Source organism: Heterodontus francisci, chromosome 1 (genome assembly GCF_036365525.1).
Source record: "Heterodontus francisci isolate sHetFra1 chromosome 1, sHetFra1.hap1, whole genome shotgun sequence".
Classification (NCBI taxonomy): domain Eukaryota; kingdom Metazoa; phylum Chordata; class Chondrichthyes; order Heterodontiformes; family Heterodontidae; genus Heterodontus; species Heterodontus francisci.
Window position 1 is genome coordinate 139,178,988 of NC_090371.1, and position 15,989 is coordinate 139,194,976.

General features: G+C 41.3%; 1 protein-coding gene across 9 annotated transcripts in view; it reads right to left on the minus strand.

Annotated features, from left to right (window-relative positions):
- Window positions 1-15,989, minus strand: part of LOC137372718 (Krueppel-like factor 3) — a 76,704-nt gene that overhangs the window by 14,848 nt on the left and 45,867 nt on the right. For all 9 annotated transcript variants that reach the window (XM_068036870.1, XM_068036907.1, XM_068036888.1 and 6 more), the window contains 3 exons: window positions 10,341-10,800; window positions 8,653-8,736; window positions 8,308-8,446 (listed from right to left, as the gene is read on the minus strand). In XM_068036870.1, the coding sequence (XP_067892971.1) occupies window positions 8,308-8,446; window positions 8,653-8,736; window positions 10,341-10,800 (683 nt within the window). The remainder of the gene's footprint in view (window positions 1-8,307; window positions 8,447-8,652; window positions 8,737-10,340; window positions 10,801-15,989) is intronic.

Consider the following 15,989-nt stretch of genomic DNA (forward strand, 5'->3'; position numbering starts at 1 on the left):
CTTTTACTAACCCACCCATCTGAATATAAGGAACTGTAGAATTGTTTAATATGAAACTTTCCTTGGTTTTCTTCAGATCCATTTCCATTTTTAACATGGACTATTAGGATTTCCCATCTCAATATGAGTTTGTTCAATAAGCTTCAAAGGCAACACGATTCACCAAGGGCTAATCCTTTGTGTGCCATGGTTAACAGCCCTGAATAATCCTGGACAGCCTATGGCTCATTCTATTGCCAGATATTAGATTCCAGTGGAAGCAAATGTCTCTGGGAAGAAGGCCTTAAATTTCAAACAGGCCCACTGAAATTTATCTGAAGGATGAGCTGGAAGCAGAGTTGTTGATGATATGGTACGGTATTAAATAAAATTCTGTACAATCATGATGATTACTGACATATTATAAAGTTTCCCAGATTTTCTGAAAGGATTTTAAAACATTGAGTCACGCAGTAGTCTTTTTCTAATTTATCCTTTTGACAATGCCTTTTATGCTTAAATGGTAAGAAATCACAAAGTTGAAAAAGGGATTTTATTCCCTTTGTTTCCACTGATAGTATTAAGCTCAAGTATGACATGGGTGAGATGAATATGGTATTATCCTACATGACCCCAACACTATGTAAACTTCCTGCCTCAAATGGCGTAAATGTAAACGTAGAACAAATATTATACCATAGTATAAATTTAGCTTGATGTGTTTAAATGGCTGCTCCTTCTGCATCACGATGAATGGTTCATTCCCAAAAGTTTGTTAGCCAGTTGTAGTCTGTCCACTACTTGCACTGAACTGGAGGATAGTTCTGTGATTTTGTTTACACTGAATGTTCCAATTTCTCAAGTCAGTTTTATTAAGGGCCCTCCATAGCTGCCAGTGAAAGGGTGCTTTCTGAGTGGGCAGGAAAGTGAAAAGTTCAAACCCCACAGCCCCCTGTTCTGCAAAAACTATTTTCACAACTATATACAAATGAGGGAGTGCCAAAACTGTGTTCAGTGCTTCTCCATAATGGTACAGGAAACATCAGGTCACCATGAATCCAAAGGATTTCTTTGTAATGGTTCCAGTGATGAGGAACTTCAGTTACATGTATAGACTGGAGAAGTTGGGACTGTCTTCCTTGGAGAAGGTCGAGAAAAGATTTGATAGAGGTATTAAAAACCATGAGGGATCTGGACAGAGTAGATAGGGAGAAATATTGGTGGAAGGATCAAGAACAAGATTTAAGGTAACTGGCAAAAGAAGCAATGGCAACAAAAGTGAAAACTTTTTCATGCAGCGAGTGGTTAGGATCTGGAATGCACTGCCTGAGAGTCTGGTGGAGGCAGGTTCAATCGAGGCACTCAAGAACGAATTGGATTGTTATCTGAAAAGGAAGAAAGTGCAGGGCTACGGGAAGGTGGCGGGGGAGTGGCAATAGGTAAATTGCTCTTCTGGAGAGCCAGCACAGACACGGTGAGCCAAGTGGCCTCCTTCTGTGCTGCAACAAATCAGTGATTCTGTGAAATCAGTATTCATTTTTATGAAATAACACAGCAATTCCATGTATTTAACTTTGTTAAACAAAAAAAGTTTTCAGGAATGATAAACTTCAATATTATGTGAAAATAGTTCGGATTTAAAACATCAAAATGAAGGGTCTGGGTGGCACACTATCCTTTCAAGCGTTGCATTCTCCAGCACTGACATCCGTAACCTTGAGTACAACCATGCGTCTATTACGTTAGCTATTAGTGAGGCAATTTGTTTTTTAGATTCTATAAAATTCTCCTCCATTACTTCTTCTGTCTGTTAAGGTTTAGAAATCTGGACTTTTACTGTTGGAGCAACTCCTTCAATGTGCTATTAACTGTTTCCTGTTGTTTTGATACTGCCTGTAGGGTGTGGCTGCTCTCAAACACTGATGTCAACACCTAAAAGTAGTTTCAGCTGTGGATCCCACCCACAGGATGTCTGCTAGAGTCACCGCCTCACAAACAAATTTCCAAAAGGTTCTTTTGCTCACCCAGTATTTAACATATAAAGATGTTTAAATAGACTTTGGGGTGAAATTCCTGTATTTGCTAAAAGGTTAGTGTGAGGTTTTAAGCAGGCAGTTTAAACTCAATGACCTGGTTACTAAAATTAGCTAGGATGGGAATACAACAACTTTAAATAGATATGATCATAGAATTGCATGTCTGTACTTTGCTGTCAGTTAACACATTATAATAAATAAACAAACTTTCTTTAATAAGCTAATCTTGATAAAGAAACGTGAAATCAACAGGAGTCTGTATAAGGGGAATTTTAAAACACATGGTACCTCTTTAAAATTAGCACAGAAATTGTTGAGCAGTTTGTATGTACACAACAAAATAACAATGCTTCATTTACTATAGAAACAAGTCACAGTTATTAAAAATGCAATTTCATTACCTGAACATAATATATTCATGACAAAAGTGGCACTGACACAATCTGTACTGACTTATTGCAGAGACTGGAATATATGACAGACTGTGAGGATGTCGGTAACTTCCCTCCAAAAACTAAAACTTGTATTTATATAGCACCTCTATATAATAAAACATCCCAAGGTGCTTCACAGGTGCATTATAAAGCAAAGTTTGACACTGAGCCACATACGGTGATATTAGGGCAGCAGGTCAAAAGGCTTGGCCAAAGAGGTATGTTTTAAGGAGCATCTTAAAGGAAGAAAGGTCAAAAGGTTTAGGGAGAGCGCTTCGGGCCTAGGTATGGTCACTAATGGTAGAGCAATTAAAATCAGGGATGCTCAAGAGGCCAGAATTAGAGGAGCAGATATCTCAGAGGGTTGTGAGGCTGGAGGAGATTACAGAGATAGGGAAGGGCCATGGAGGGATTTGAAATCGAGGATCAGAATTTTAAAGAAGACGCATTGCTTAACTTGGAACCAATGTAGGTCAGTGAGCACAAGGGTGATGGTGAATAGGAATTGGTGGAAGTTAGGACACTGGCATCAGAGTTTTGGATGACCTCAAGTTTATGGAGGGGAGAATGTGGGAAGCTGACCAGGAGTACATTGGAATAGTCAAATCCAGAGGTAACAAAGGCACAAACTTGAACTCATCTAAAACTCTGCTGCCCATGTGTTAACTGGCACCAAGCCTCATTTACCCATCACCCCTGTGCTTGCTGACCTATATTGGCTCGCAGTCTGGCAATGCCTTGATTTTAAAATTCTCACCTTTGTTTTCAAATTCCTCCATGTTTGCTCCTCGCACCTTCTAATCTCCTCCAACCCTACTACCCTCCAGGATATCTGCCCTCCTCCAATTCATACTTCTTGTGCATCACCAATTTTAATTGCTCCACCACTGGCAGCAGTGCCTTCAACTGCCTAGGCCTTCAGCTCTGGAATTCCCTCCCTAAAACTCTCTGCCCCTCACCTCCTTTATGACACTCTTTAAAATCTCTCTCTCTGACCAATCTTTTGGTCATTTGTTCTAATACCTTTTTAAGTGACTTGGTGCCCAATTTTGTTTGATAATGCTCCTGAGAAGCACCTTGGGATGTTTTAGAGTGCCGCAGCTTCTCAGCCCCAGCAGCACCACTGGGAGCAGTGGCCATTGCTGGGACTGACCCAGCCAGAAGAGGACGATGGACGCTGCCCTTCAAAAAAGGGTTTGGGCCTCGCTGAGAACAATGAGCATGGCCCCAGTGAGGGGGTCGGAGAGCAGGGCAGGGGACGTAGTTTTAGCAGGGTGGCCCATACTGTTGGGGGTCCCTCTGTGGGTCACAAGGTGCCCCATCAGGAGGGCACACCCCACCCCCAACCCTGCAAGGAGGCTGCTAGATATTACTGGGCAGCCTCCTAGGGTGCTGAAGTGCCCATCCACCACTGGTAAAATACCAGTGGCAGCAGGAGGAGGCCCTTAAGTTAAAGGCTCTATAATAATACAAGTTATTGTTATTGTTGAAAGAGCTAAAATGTACCCCACCGTAGCCTGTTTTGTACGAATTTCCACCTTAAACATTTCAATATCAGACCACAATCTCAAGCTGGAATCCTAGGTGGAGATACTTACACCCTTTACAAAGCCTGGTGTACTAGTTCCTTTTGAGGGCTGGGAACATGGGAACTCTGATGTTGGCAGTTCCACATCCTATGATGTCAGCCTTGTAAGGGTAGGTGGAGGATAAAAAATGCCTTTCAAAGGAGTACAGATTCCCTGACCTAAGGCTGCAATCTCAGTACCGGCAGTATTTTGGTCCATCCAAATCTTGCCAGGCTGAAGCTGGGTTGTGCCAAATGGGCCACATATTTTCAGCTGGTGTTTGTACATGCAATTGCTCTGATACTTACAAATAAATTTGTTCTAGAGATGTGGGAAACATCGGCAAGCAGTATTGATTGCCCAACCCTCTTTTCTAGAAGGGCATTTAAGAGTCAACTACATTGCGTGGGACCGGAGTTACATGTAGATCAGACCAGGCAACTTCTCTTCCCAGTAGGACCATACTGAACCAATCAGGCTTCTGCAACAATCTAGCAGATTTCATGCTAGCCCATAGATTACCAGATTTATTGAACTCAAATAAATAACTGGCTAGGTGGGATTTGAACTAATGATCTCTGGGTTGTCAGTCCAGTAGGCTACTGTATTAGCTTTAATCACTTTGTTTTATGATAGAAGATTTTTTTCCAATCATTACCAAAGAAATTTGCAATGTTATTTAATCATGTACATGACAACATCACAGCAAATTGTGAGCACAGTGCAGTGTTAATAGAGGTAAACTTTAATATCACAAAACAGCTGACATTAAATTCTAACAGTACCATTAAGTAACTTTATGTGCATACAGCATTAAAGAAATTAATGCAGACATATTTTGTTAGCTGCCTGGTGCCTCACTGCATAGTTGCTTTATAAAGACCATGAAGTTCCCAAGACACTTCTTCTAGCTTCCCCATCTTCTATGCAGAGTTTTCCGATCTAAGCCAAGGTACAGTTGGGGACTACAATTGACTTCAGCATAATGGGTTTGGGGGAGTGGGGGGGGGGTGGGTGAATGTCAGTGCTCCTGTGATCGTTATCTAATGAATCCTACGGAGAGGTCAGCATACATGGATATGGAGTGACAATAGGATCAGGCTCAGTTACAATGATTGCCCTTTCTACCCTTTCTACATGTCATATTAAATATCCTACTAATACTCATTAGCCGGAATTTTACATTGTGGTGGTGGGGCCGTCCACCGGCTGAAAAGTCGGGCCGAGCCCGCCTCCACCGGGCCTGGAAGCCACGCTGAAATTGGCCTCAGTTGGGACTTCCACCCCACTGAGGCAGAAAGTCCTGCATCCAGGAGCTGCCAGCCAGAGGGCCGCAGCTCCCAAGTCCCAGCAGCACCACCGGGAGGGGTGGCCACTGCTGGGACTGACCCAGACAGAAAAGGACAATGGACATTGCCCTTCAAAAAGGTAAGTGGGGTTTGGGCCTCGCTGGGGACAATCGGCACGGCCCCGGTGAAGGGGTGGGGGTCAGAGAGCAGGGCAGGGGAGGCAGTTTTAGCTGGGGTGGGCCATGCTGCTGGGGTCCCTCTGTGAGGCACAGGGTGCCCGATCAGGAGGGCAACCCCCCCTCCCCCACAGCCTGCAAGGAGGCCACCAGGTATTACTGCGCTGCCTCCTTGGGTGAAGTGCCCAGCCATCACTGGTAAAATACCAGCAGGGGGTTGTAAAATTCCAACCATTGTCATGAATGAAAAATGGTCACTTGGTGAGATATGAGAACTGAAATGTAACCCAGTAAGGTATTCATGTTTTCAGGAAAAGAGAGAAAATGTCAGCAAAATGAAAAAAAAAAAGCATATTTTAATAACTACATAATTTTCTGATATTTTGGTGGATGTGTTCTACAGCTGCGATGTTGTACACAATACTGTGCACTCCTTTTAAAGGCTGAAGTTATCAAGATTACATAGACCTACCAGGTAACGCATAAATGTACTCGAGTATAAGAACTAATGTAGGTAGAAAGCACTGTTTATAAATTAAAATAACAATGCAGCTCAATAAAAATCAGCTAAATGACAATAGATGCTGGTGCTGTATTTTGTATAACTTTGGTAAGGATGCTTAGCAATGCAGAGGTGAGTGATGAGATCTGCTACTGAATCATTAGATCAACAACCAACACGCTTATGCATAGATGATGATAGAAATAATTAATTGATGTAAACACTGGGTGCATCATTTGTGAAACTGTACACTTAAACTAAAATAATACTGCATAAAACAATGACTCAATCACAATGCAATATTGAGCGTATGGGCTTGATGGAAAAATTGTCATCGCAGGCAATTTGCCAATGCAGGAAGTCATTGCCCAACATAAACATAACATTCACATGTTGTGATTTCTTTCCAATAGAGCTTGACACATGATAATGCATTATATATCATAATTAGTTCTCTAACCAGTAGTTATAATTCACCGAATCTGAAAGGAATGCTACCATTCATGAATCTGGAGCTGCCAGTGATGTGTCATTACTTGAAGTTGCAGGACTAATTACCAGCAAACTCTTGGGAGTAAGCATTCATTATCTCACACACAGAGAATATGGATTGTAACTGACGTACCATAAGGTAACATAGTGACAGGGACTATTTTAAATTGAGATGCAATTTAGAGTAGCTGTCCATTCTCCACAAGCATCCTGAAAGTCCGCAGTAACAAAAGACTGCAAATGTGCAAATAATTCCAATCTGCTACATATTGTAAAGGAAAACATTTATAACACTTCTCCAAGTATAACTTTCAAAAATGTACACAAACAATAATGACAATGATAAAACATCTTAACACTTGGCCCTGAAACTGTAGTGGAGTAATAGTGTACAAATTCTTAATATGGCTGTCTAAAATCTCACTTCCCACTATTTTAGCAAAGCTGTTCATCCATTTATTTTAAATAGATTATGGTTGTGCTGTTTTTGTATCTTCGCACTCTTCCCTTATAGGACAACAGGTTATGGCAGCATAGTACTTATATTACTGAACTAATATTCCAAAGTCCTGGACTAATAAACAAGTAGAGTATGAGTTCATAATCCCACCATGGCAGTTTGTGAATCTGAATTCCATTTAAACAAAGCTGGTGTCAGTAAAACAAAAAGGGACAATGAAGCTATCAGATTGTTATAAAAACCCAAATGGTTTATTAAATGTCCTTTTAGGAAGGAAAGCTGCAACCCTTACCCAGTCTGACTGATACGCGACTCCAGTCCACCAGAAACATGATTGACTTTTAACTGACCTCATCCAAGAATGAATTTTAAAAAAGGTTAACATAGCTCCTCAAATAGCAAAGAGAGAAATTTGAGATTATGTTAAGCATTTGCATGCTGTTATTTAAAATTTAAATGTCCATTGAGGGCTGTGAGCCCTTTAAAAATGGCGCCAGCACATTGCTGCTGGATGCCTACTGCAGCGACAGCTCGCCCGCCCCCTCCACATCAACATGGGGGGGGGGGCAGGTGTGACGGCCATGCAAATGCGCTGCTGCGACTCCATGACGGGCCGCATTTTTTCACAATTGTTGCCTACTGCAGCGGCAGACTCTTAAAATGCAGCCCAATAGGTCAGATGATCAAAGGCTTGGTCAAAGGGATAGGTTTTAAGGAGTTTGTTAAAGGACGAAAGAGAGGCAGGGAGGCAGACAGGTTTAGGGAGAGAATTCCAGAGTTTCAGGTACTGATAAAATAATAAAGTTTTTAAACACTTGGAAACATTTCTTGAATCCTTCAAACATCTGGGGAGCTGGGCATGGCTTGGTAATGAATAACTGATAGTTCTACCTGTTAACATGGCAAACACAGTGTTCTGTCACAACAAATAAAAATGTAATAAATCAAAATCCCGGGACTGTTTTCATAGCAATCCTCGATCCAACATGCCATAGCCACTCTGCAGTTACACAAGAGTTCCGACAACCCTCCTAACATTGATTGACACCGACATTTTGTTACTCTTCCCCAGAAACAGAATCATTCCTACAACCTGCAAACCTACATTTCTTAGAGGCATATATTACATGTATAAGTAGAATGAAAAACAGGTCGGGTGTCTCAGTGAAGCAGTACTTTACAGTAGTAACATGGTGTGTCTGGGGATGATAGAATCCAAAGGGAAGGGGAGCGGAGAAGGGAGCTCCCCTCAATCTTTCCTCTCCTTTCCCTCTGAAGATTACCCACACAGATCATTTACATACATATCCTGTATCTCCATATTAATGCTTGAAATAAAAATGGTTTAGAAAATGTGTGTAAAGTACTTACTCATGTGGTGTAACTGGCTGCATAGGACTGTGTCCTGAAGACACCTCATTGATGCAGTTATTTAACAATTCGTACTCTTGCTCACACTTTATTGCTTTCATCATCATAGGATTTTCTTCACCAGAATTAAGCAGCTGAACTAGTCAACAGAAAACAAAATGAACTGTTAATCAAAAACTGAGGCTTTATGGCACATGGTAACATATTGCACATGAAGAGCAGGCTCTTAATATTCAGCAGTAAGCAAAGCTCACTTACATTATTTTTATGTTAATTATTGTATTTTAGCGACAATGAAGGAAAGGCAAGATATTTCCAAGTCAGGATGGTGTCTTTCTTACTTACCTCCTCGTGCATGGTTACAAAGCTGCATATGCTCTTGCCTGGAAAGATGTCGGGCACCAGAAATCGTGCATTGCATAGGAGGACCTAAGGAGGAGAAAGAAATATAAAATGGGAAAATACTCAAGAAAGCAAAAGATGCATCACATTTGTATTTCAATGTCAATTACTTTATTTGCAAATATTGGGCTGTTTTCTCCCCTCCGCTATCACGTGCTAAATCAGGTGAGAGTGGTGGTAACAGTGAGAAAATGTAGTGGAGACGTCGACCACCACCTCCCATCCTCATCCTCAATTTTCCACCCCCTGACCCGCCATGATTGCCGTTCCATCACTGCCCACTATTTTTAAAAATTGGCTAGGTTGGGGATGGTGGTGGGGTGAGGGGTGGGGGGGGGTGGGTGGGGAGTGGTTAAGGATCTGCCCTTCCATCCTATTTCTCTCTCATCTATTTACTGTTCTTGCTACTCCTGGGGACTCAGGTGGAAGGTGCTGGTAGACCCGAGGTGGGGGGAAGTCATGGCTGACAAGCAGGCATTGTGGGAAAAGGCCTAGTCGAGGCCTCCTCTCTTCCAAGCTTGTCTCCCGCACTGGTAACTTTGTAGGCCTTTGTCTTGAAGATTTACAAATATGCAGCTCCTGCCTTCTTTAGGGACCTTTTTCCCCCTTAAGATACCTCACAGATGCTGTCTCAATCTACTCATAGCAGCACTGCTTTTATTTCCTCTTTAACTATGGCAGGCTCCCTCTTGGTGCCTGAAATCTCACTGAGAGTGCACCATATATGGCCAATAAACTAGACGGAGAAGATTGCGGATATCCTGTCCTACTTCTACTCCACCACAGGGAGGAAAATCAAACCCAAAAAGTAAATATGCTTAACCAAGATTTTGATATTTGTGGGAAATGAAATAATATTAAATAATTTTGAAATAAGTTATCTCCTTAAATGGTTGCTTGGCTCAATGGTAGCACTCTCAACTCTGATCTAGAAGGTTATGACTTTAAGCCCCACTCCAGAACTTCAGCAAACAATCTAGTCGAACACTTCAGTACTGTACTGAGAGAGTTCTCTACTGTCAGATGTGCCACCTTTCAGATGAGATAAAAAAACCAAGGCCCTCCTCAGGTGGATGCTAAATATCCATGCCACGATTCAAAGAAGAGCAGCAGAGTCTGACTGGCATAAAAACAGAAAATGCTGGAAATATTCATCAGAACTGAAAGGTCACAGACTTGAAATGCTAACTCGGTTTCTCTCTCCAGAGATGCTGCCAGACCTGCTGAGTATTTCTAGCATTTTCTGTTTTTATTTCAATTTTCCAGCATCTGCTTTTGTATTGGAGTTTTCCCAACATCCTGGCCAACATTTATCCCTCAACCAACATCACAAACAGATTCACTGGTTACCCATCCCATTGCTTTCTGAAGCATCTGCTGTGTACAAATTTCCTTCCATGTTTGCCTACATAACAACAGTGATCACACTGGCTGTGAAGTGTTTTGGGATGTCCTGAGGGTATGAAATGGTAAGTTCTTTATTCTCCTTAAAGGTTTTGACAATAATATATAGGCTGCAATGTAATCATTAGTGCACATACCAGCATAACAAAAGCGCAAAGCTCATTCACCCTGTAGACTTCGATGGCCTGCTCAGATAGTACAATGTACACCCTTGTAACTGCACTCACCTTGCTGATTATTTCTCATGTCGTCATTTCTCATAGTAGGGACCATTATAGGTTGCGTGTATACGACAGGCTGCACTACCACTGGGTGAATAACTGAGTACAAGCCTGAGCCGGGGATGCCCGAGCGAGATAACAGTGGAGCTGTAAGCACTGTGGGGATGGTAAGCGGCATGCTGATAGGAGGCTGAGGCGACCTCTTATTAGGTGAACTGCAGGGTGATATATTCATTGTGGGAGATGCAGAAGTTAGCATAGTCATTGAATAGGAGGGGGAGCTTGACATATGCGGAGAGTGTCTTTTGTTCAATGACAGATCCACTGGTTCAATTTGGCTTCCATTGGCCTCAAGCGATTGAAAGAGTCCACTGTGGCAGCCATGAAGCGGTGAGTAAATGATGCTGTGCTTATTCTCAGGTTTAATATCGTTCCTTATTCGGACCCTGTACCCTTGCTGGAATGACTGCAAGAAAAGGATGGAAAATTATTTGGCATGTAGAAATTCAAAACTACAGCTCTGAAGTCACTCAATTGGAAACTTGCATATACACGCTAAAAGGGTGCTCCCATCTTTAGGCCCATCCATTCCATGTCATTGGCTGTGTAAAGTGTGGGTGGGTGAAGGATGTGCTCCTTAAAAGCAGAAACGTCTCAAGCATGTTGGACCCAGCATATTTTCCAGCTTTTCTACTATATTTCCTCTTGAGTTATGGCTGGAAAGCATTGGAAGGACTGAAGGCCCCAATATTCTTGAGTGGATATGTTTGTATAACTTCAAAACCGGTAAAGGTGTTTCAAACAGAAGAACCATATCAACAGAGCATCCTAGAAACAGATTCCAATCCAACCCCTTATTCACTACACTGTACCATACAATGTTGTCTTTACATAACCTAAATTTTAACAGTAACATCATGATTCTCAGGATGCCATGTGATGGTGCCCTTGGACATAAAGCCCCTTGTAATTGTGGGATTATTGTACACTCCTTCAGTTTCCACAATAGCTAAGATTGACGTCAATGTAATTACATAGCTATGTTTTGATTATTAAGATAAAAGTGTAAAATAGCCTTATTCTATTTTAGGTGTGTCTGCCCTGCTCTTTGACAGATATTGGCTGTCACCTCACATTTCATCTGTGTGTGTGCACGAGAGCACCTAAACAGCAAATAGTAGCAGACTAGTCAACCCAAGAGAGTGTCAGAGATGATGAGCCCAGTCCTGTCCTTATCCAACATCCACAAAGCCAAGTCACTAGATAGCAGCCACGACGAGAAACTTTGGCTTCTGTGTTTCCTCTAGTCCAGTCTTTAGCTACTTTGACCATTTGTCAAGAAATGGAATAGCAATATGTCTGCATTTCACTATGCTGAATTAAAGGTATGTGCCATTGTAAAATATATTCAGGGATCAGCTGTTTAATTCCTTTAATGGCATGATTAATAATGGCACTGTGTAACTGAACCATATTCTCTTTCCAGTCTTATATTCCCTTCCCAGTCTGTGTAAGCTAGCTGATCTCAGCTTTGACAGCAATAGGGTCACTAAAATTGGCCTCAGTGCCTCTCCAAATAGATATTGATGTTAAACACGTATTTATAAAGTTACTTCTTCTTTAAATTTTTAAGAACCGAAAGTTATTTCCGCTTCTGAATATACACACCAGGTAGAGCATCAACCCTGAAATTAAGCTGTTGGGGTCCTAAAATGTGAATGCTTAGTGCATTCATTTGAAACCTCTCTCTTCACTATGTTAATGAAGGTTTACCCTTTTCTTTTAATATCTGCAATAAAGTAGGGGACAGAGAGACTTCAGTTGAAGATATTAAACATTCACCAGTAAAAGTCAGCCATCCACACGCAATGAGGTTGGTCATCCTTGAACTTTGATGGGAAACATCATACCCAGCATAATTTTGGGGACAATGGGCATGCTTCTACCCCTAGCTACTTGGTGGAAACCACATGGGTGGGTAGCTAAAATTGGCCATTAATTACCCACCTCAGAGCCACAGAGCTGACAGATTCTGTGCTTCACCTGTTCTTCTGAGCAGCCAGCAATGATAGCAGTCAAAAGCATTTTGGATCACAATGATGTCATCAGGATCCAAATGCAATTTTAACTCAGGGGCCTGAGTGGAAAGTGGCTATGTGTGCCCTGCCAGACCAACCCTGCTGAGAAGAGGATCGGGACTAGAAGAGACCTACTGAGGCCAAGAGGAACAGCAGTGCTCCTCCAGGGACAGTAAAGAAAGCTTAGGCCTGCCTCACCTATGCAAACACACTGCCCCCTCCTGATTGTGGTTTTCCCGTGGGAAGGTTGGACAGCTGATCTTGCCCACTTGTCAGCGGGCGGCCTCAGGGGCGGGCGATTTTCTGTCTCATCCCCCTGACTTCCAGGCTGGAACAGGTGGAGAGTTGTCTGGTCTGATTTAAATGAGAAATAAAAACAAGAAATGCTGGAAATGCTCAGCAGGTCTGGCAGCATCTGTGGTGAGAGAAGCAGAGTTAACGTTTCAGGTCAGTGACCTTGCATCAGAACTGGCAGAGCCAGAAATGTAATAGGTTTTAAGCAAGTAAAGCGAGGGTGGGGCAAGAAATAACAAAAGGGAAGGTGTTGATAGGACAAGGTCACAGAGACCTTTTTTATTTCAGATTTCCAGCATCTGCAGTATTTTGCTTTTATGATGATTTAATTGAGGCCTGGGAGTTAAAATATACTGGCCTCATTTCTGGAGCAGCAGGTGAGTTTCTACCTCACATCACTGTTCACCCGCCATAAACTGCTTCTCATTTAAAATCAGGGCCAATGCTATCTACTAAATTTGAAATGTTCTAAAGTTGAAGGAAATGCATGTAGAGAACCTTTGAACATTTCTTAATTGGCAGCATCAAGCTTGAAAAGAGAGTAACATATCTGAGATCTTGGCATAGGCACTGAAAGGTTAAATCAGAAGTTGTGAAGCCAAGGCTTTCTGAGGTAAAAGAAAACAACCATAAATTGTGTTCCAACAGTAGCTCAGGGTATGAAAAAATCCAATTATCTTGTTGCTAATACTGACGTGAATAGTGGCGTTTTAAATTATAGCTCCTCACATTAGGTCATTATCTACTTCACACTGTATTCATTATATGGAGAAAAACTGTTGGAATTCATAGGGTTTGAGGATATGTATGGATTCAAATTGGAAGCTAAAACAAAATTAAGAGTAATCCTGCACATGTGAATTTAGAAGCGTCACACTAAACCAATAGGAAACAGGTGCAATGAGACTACAACAGAACTTTACCAGACCTCGGGCTGGGTAGCACAGTGGTTTAGCATTTTTAGCAGCTGAATATCTAAAGCATCCCTTTATTTACTAGATTTAAAAAGATGGAATAAAAGGCAGTTAAAGTTAATTAAATACAAAATAAACAGCCATTGAAATGAAGTAAATGACATAACAAAACGCAATGGGAGAGTCTGGCCTTTCTTTGAAGAGCAGCTATCTTAATGTGAAGTGCTCAGTAAGCTTTGCTTTAAGTCCTTGGCCCCCTACACTATTCTAATGAAGCTCAACGAAAGCTCGAGGAACAGCACCTCGTCTTTCCATTTAGCACTTTGCTGCCTTCCAGACTCAACATCAACAATTTCAGCGCATAACCAGTGCTCCCATTTTTTTCAGGCAGCAGCTGCTGGTAATGATTCAAGTGTTGCCATTTCCTGCTCCTTTTGACCCAACTTTTGTTTCTCTACTTGTCCAATTACTACCCCCTTTTACCTTGCATCATCTTTGTCATTTAATCTCACATGCCCTTCACCAATCAAAGACCTTCCATTTTGTTCTTTCTTTCTCTCCCCTCTATTTCTCTGCTTCTGTAATTGCTTTTAACCTGTTACATTTCTAACTTTTTCCAGTTCTGATGAAAGGTCATTGCCCTGAAATGTTAACACTGTTTTTCTCTCCACAGTTGCTGCCTGCCCTAAGTGTTTTCAGATTTTTCTGGTTTTATATCAGATTTCTAGCATCTGCAGTATTTTGTTCTTGTTTCAAGTTTGTCAGACACTATGATATGATGGCATAAATCACACAAAATGTGTTATTGCATCAAAGCAATATCACGAGTTGCTGATATTTATGGCATGAGGTTGAAAATGACATGGTTGTGCTGGCTGTTATCTCTTCTCAGTGATTGAGACATTGCTTCTTTAAGAACTGAATGCTGTCACGTTAAAATACTGATTGGTAGATTGCCAGATTTATTGGCTCATTTGCTTTTTGGAATGTCTGCTGCAATTCATAGATGTGAAGAGACTGATAAAGTCAATAACAGCATGAATGTAGATTGTTTTACATGGAACTAGCAACCAACATGGATTTTAGAGAATAGTATCTAGGGGTGGGACAGAAACAAGAATTTAAAACTGGCCATGCTGTTGCCCAGTTTTGTTTTTCTCTTTCATAACATAGGCTCAGCTTCTAGGTCACAAGAACAGGGCAAGAGGAGGCTCCGGTTTTCTCAGGCTCTTTATATATTTAATAAAAGCAAAATACTGCAGATGCTGGAAATTTGAAATAAAAACAAAAAGTATTGGAAATACTCAGCAGGTCTGGCAGCATCTGTGGAGAGAGAAACAGAGTTAATGTTTCAGGTCTGTGACCTTTCATCAGAACTAGTCAGTTCGTTAGTTCTGATGAAAGGTCACAGACCTGAAATGATAACTGCTTCTCTCTCCACAGATGCTGCCAGACCTGCTGAGTATTTCCAGCACTTTTTGTTTTTATCTCTTTATATATTTGTTTGCTTCCGACATTATAACAGTGACCACACTTCAAAAAAGTACTTAATTGGCTGTGAAGTGCTTTGGGATGTACCGAAGTCATGTGAGGCATTATAGAAATGCTAATCTTTTCTTTTTTTCCTTCCTTGCTTCCTTCCCAGGAGGGTTCCAAGAACCTATGTGACTCCAAGTTGTGTGTGAATAGATTCCCAATCAGACTATTTGTCAGATATTGTTAACAGTCAATATTAAATTATTGTGACTGGCAATTCAATATTTCAATCTGATTTATGAAAATCATTGCATGCAGTGTGTTACTGAGCTCAGGCACAGGATTGCAATATAACATGGAGCCAAACTGTTCCCCAATCTCATAGGGAGGGGAAATCCTCAGTAATGATCACAATGGCCGATCTTTACAAATGTCTGACGTACTAAATTAATAGCATCATTGGAGGAGGCCTGGGAGAAGGACATTGCTGCTCAACTGAGATTGATGAGTGATACTGGGAGACCAATGAAAGCAGAAGGGGAAATATATCCTTTCTTTTGTGCTCAAAAATTAGACACATCACCAAAGCTATGGTAGTGGCTACATATATTCTGAGAGCGTCAAAGATAAAGCATTAGGCAGGGTACTTCACCAAACATCATCACATAAACCAAACTAACCATTTCCCTTTTGCCAAGATATTCATAGATGATGTAAAAATAGTGCCAAAGGTTTATTTATTTTTTTGGTGAAGGAATCCAGCAAGGGGTATAAGACATGCTAGCAGTGATTTCTCATTTCACTTGATTGAATAGATGCCTTTTCCCATCCTGTCCATTCCTATGCAAAATACACAAAATAATTAGTAAACTACTCTGCCGCCCATCCACAAT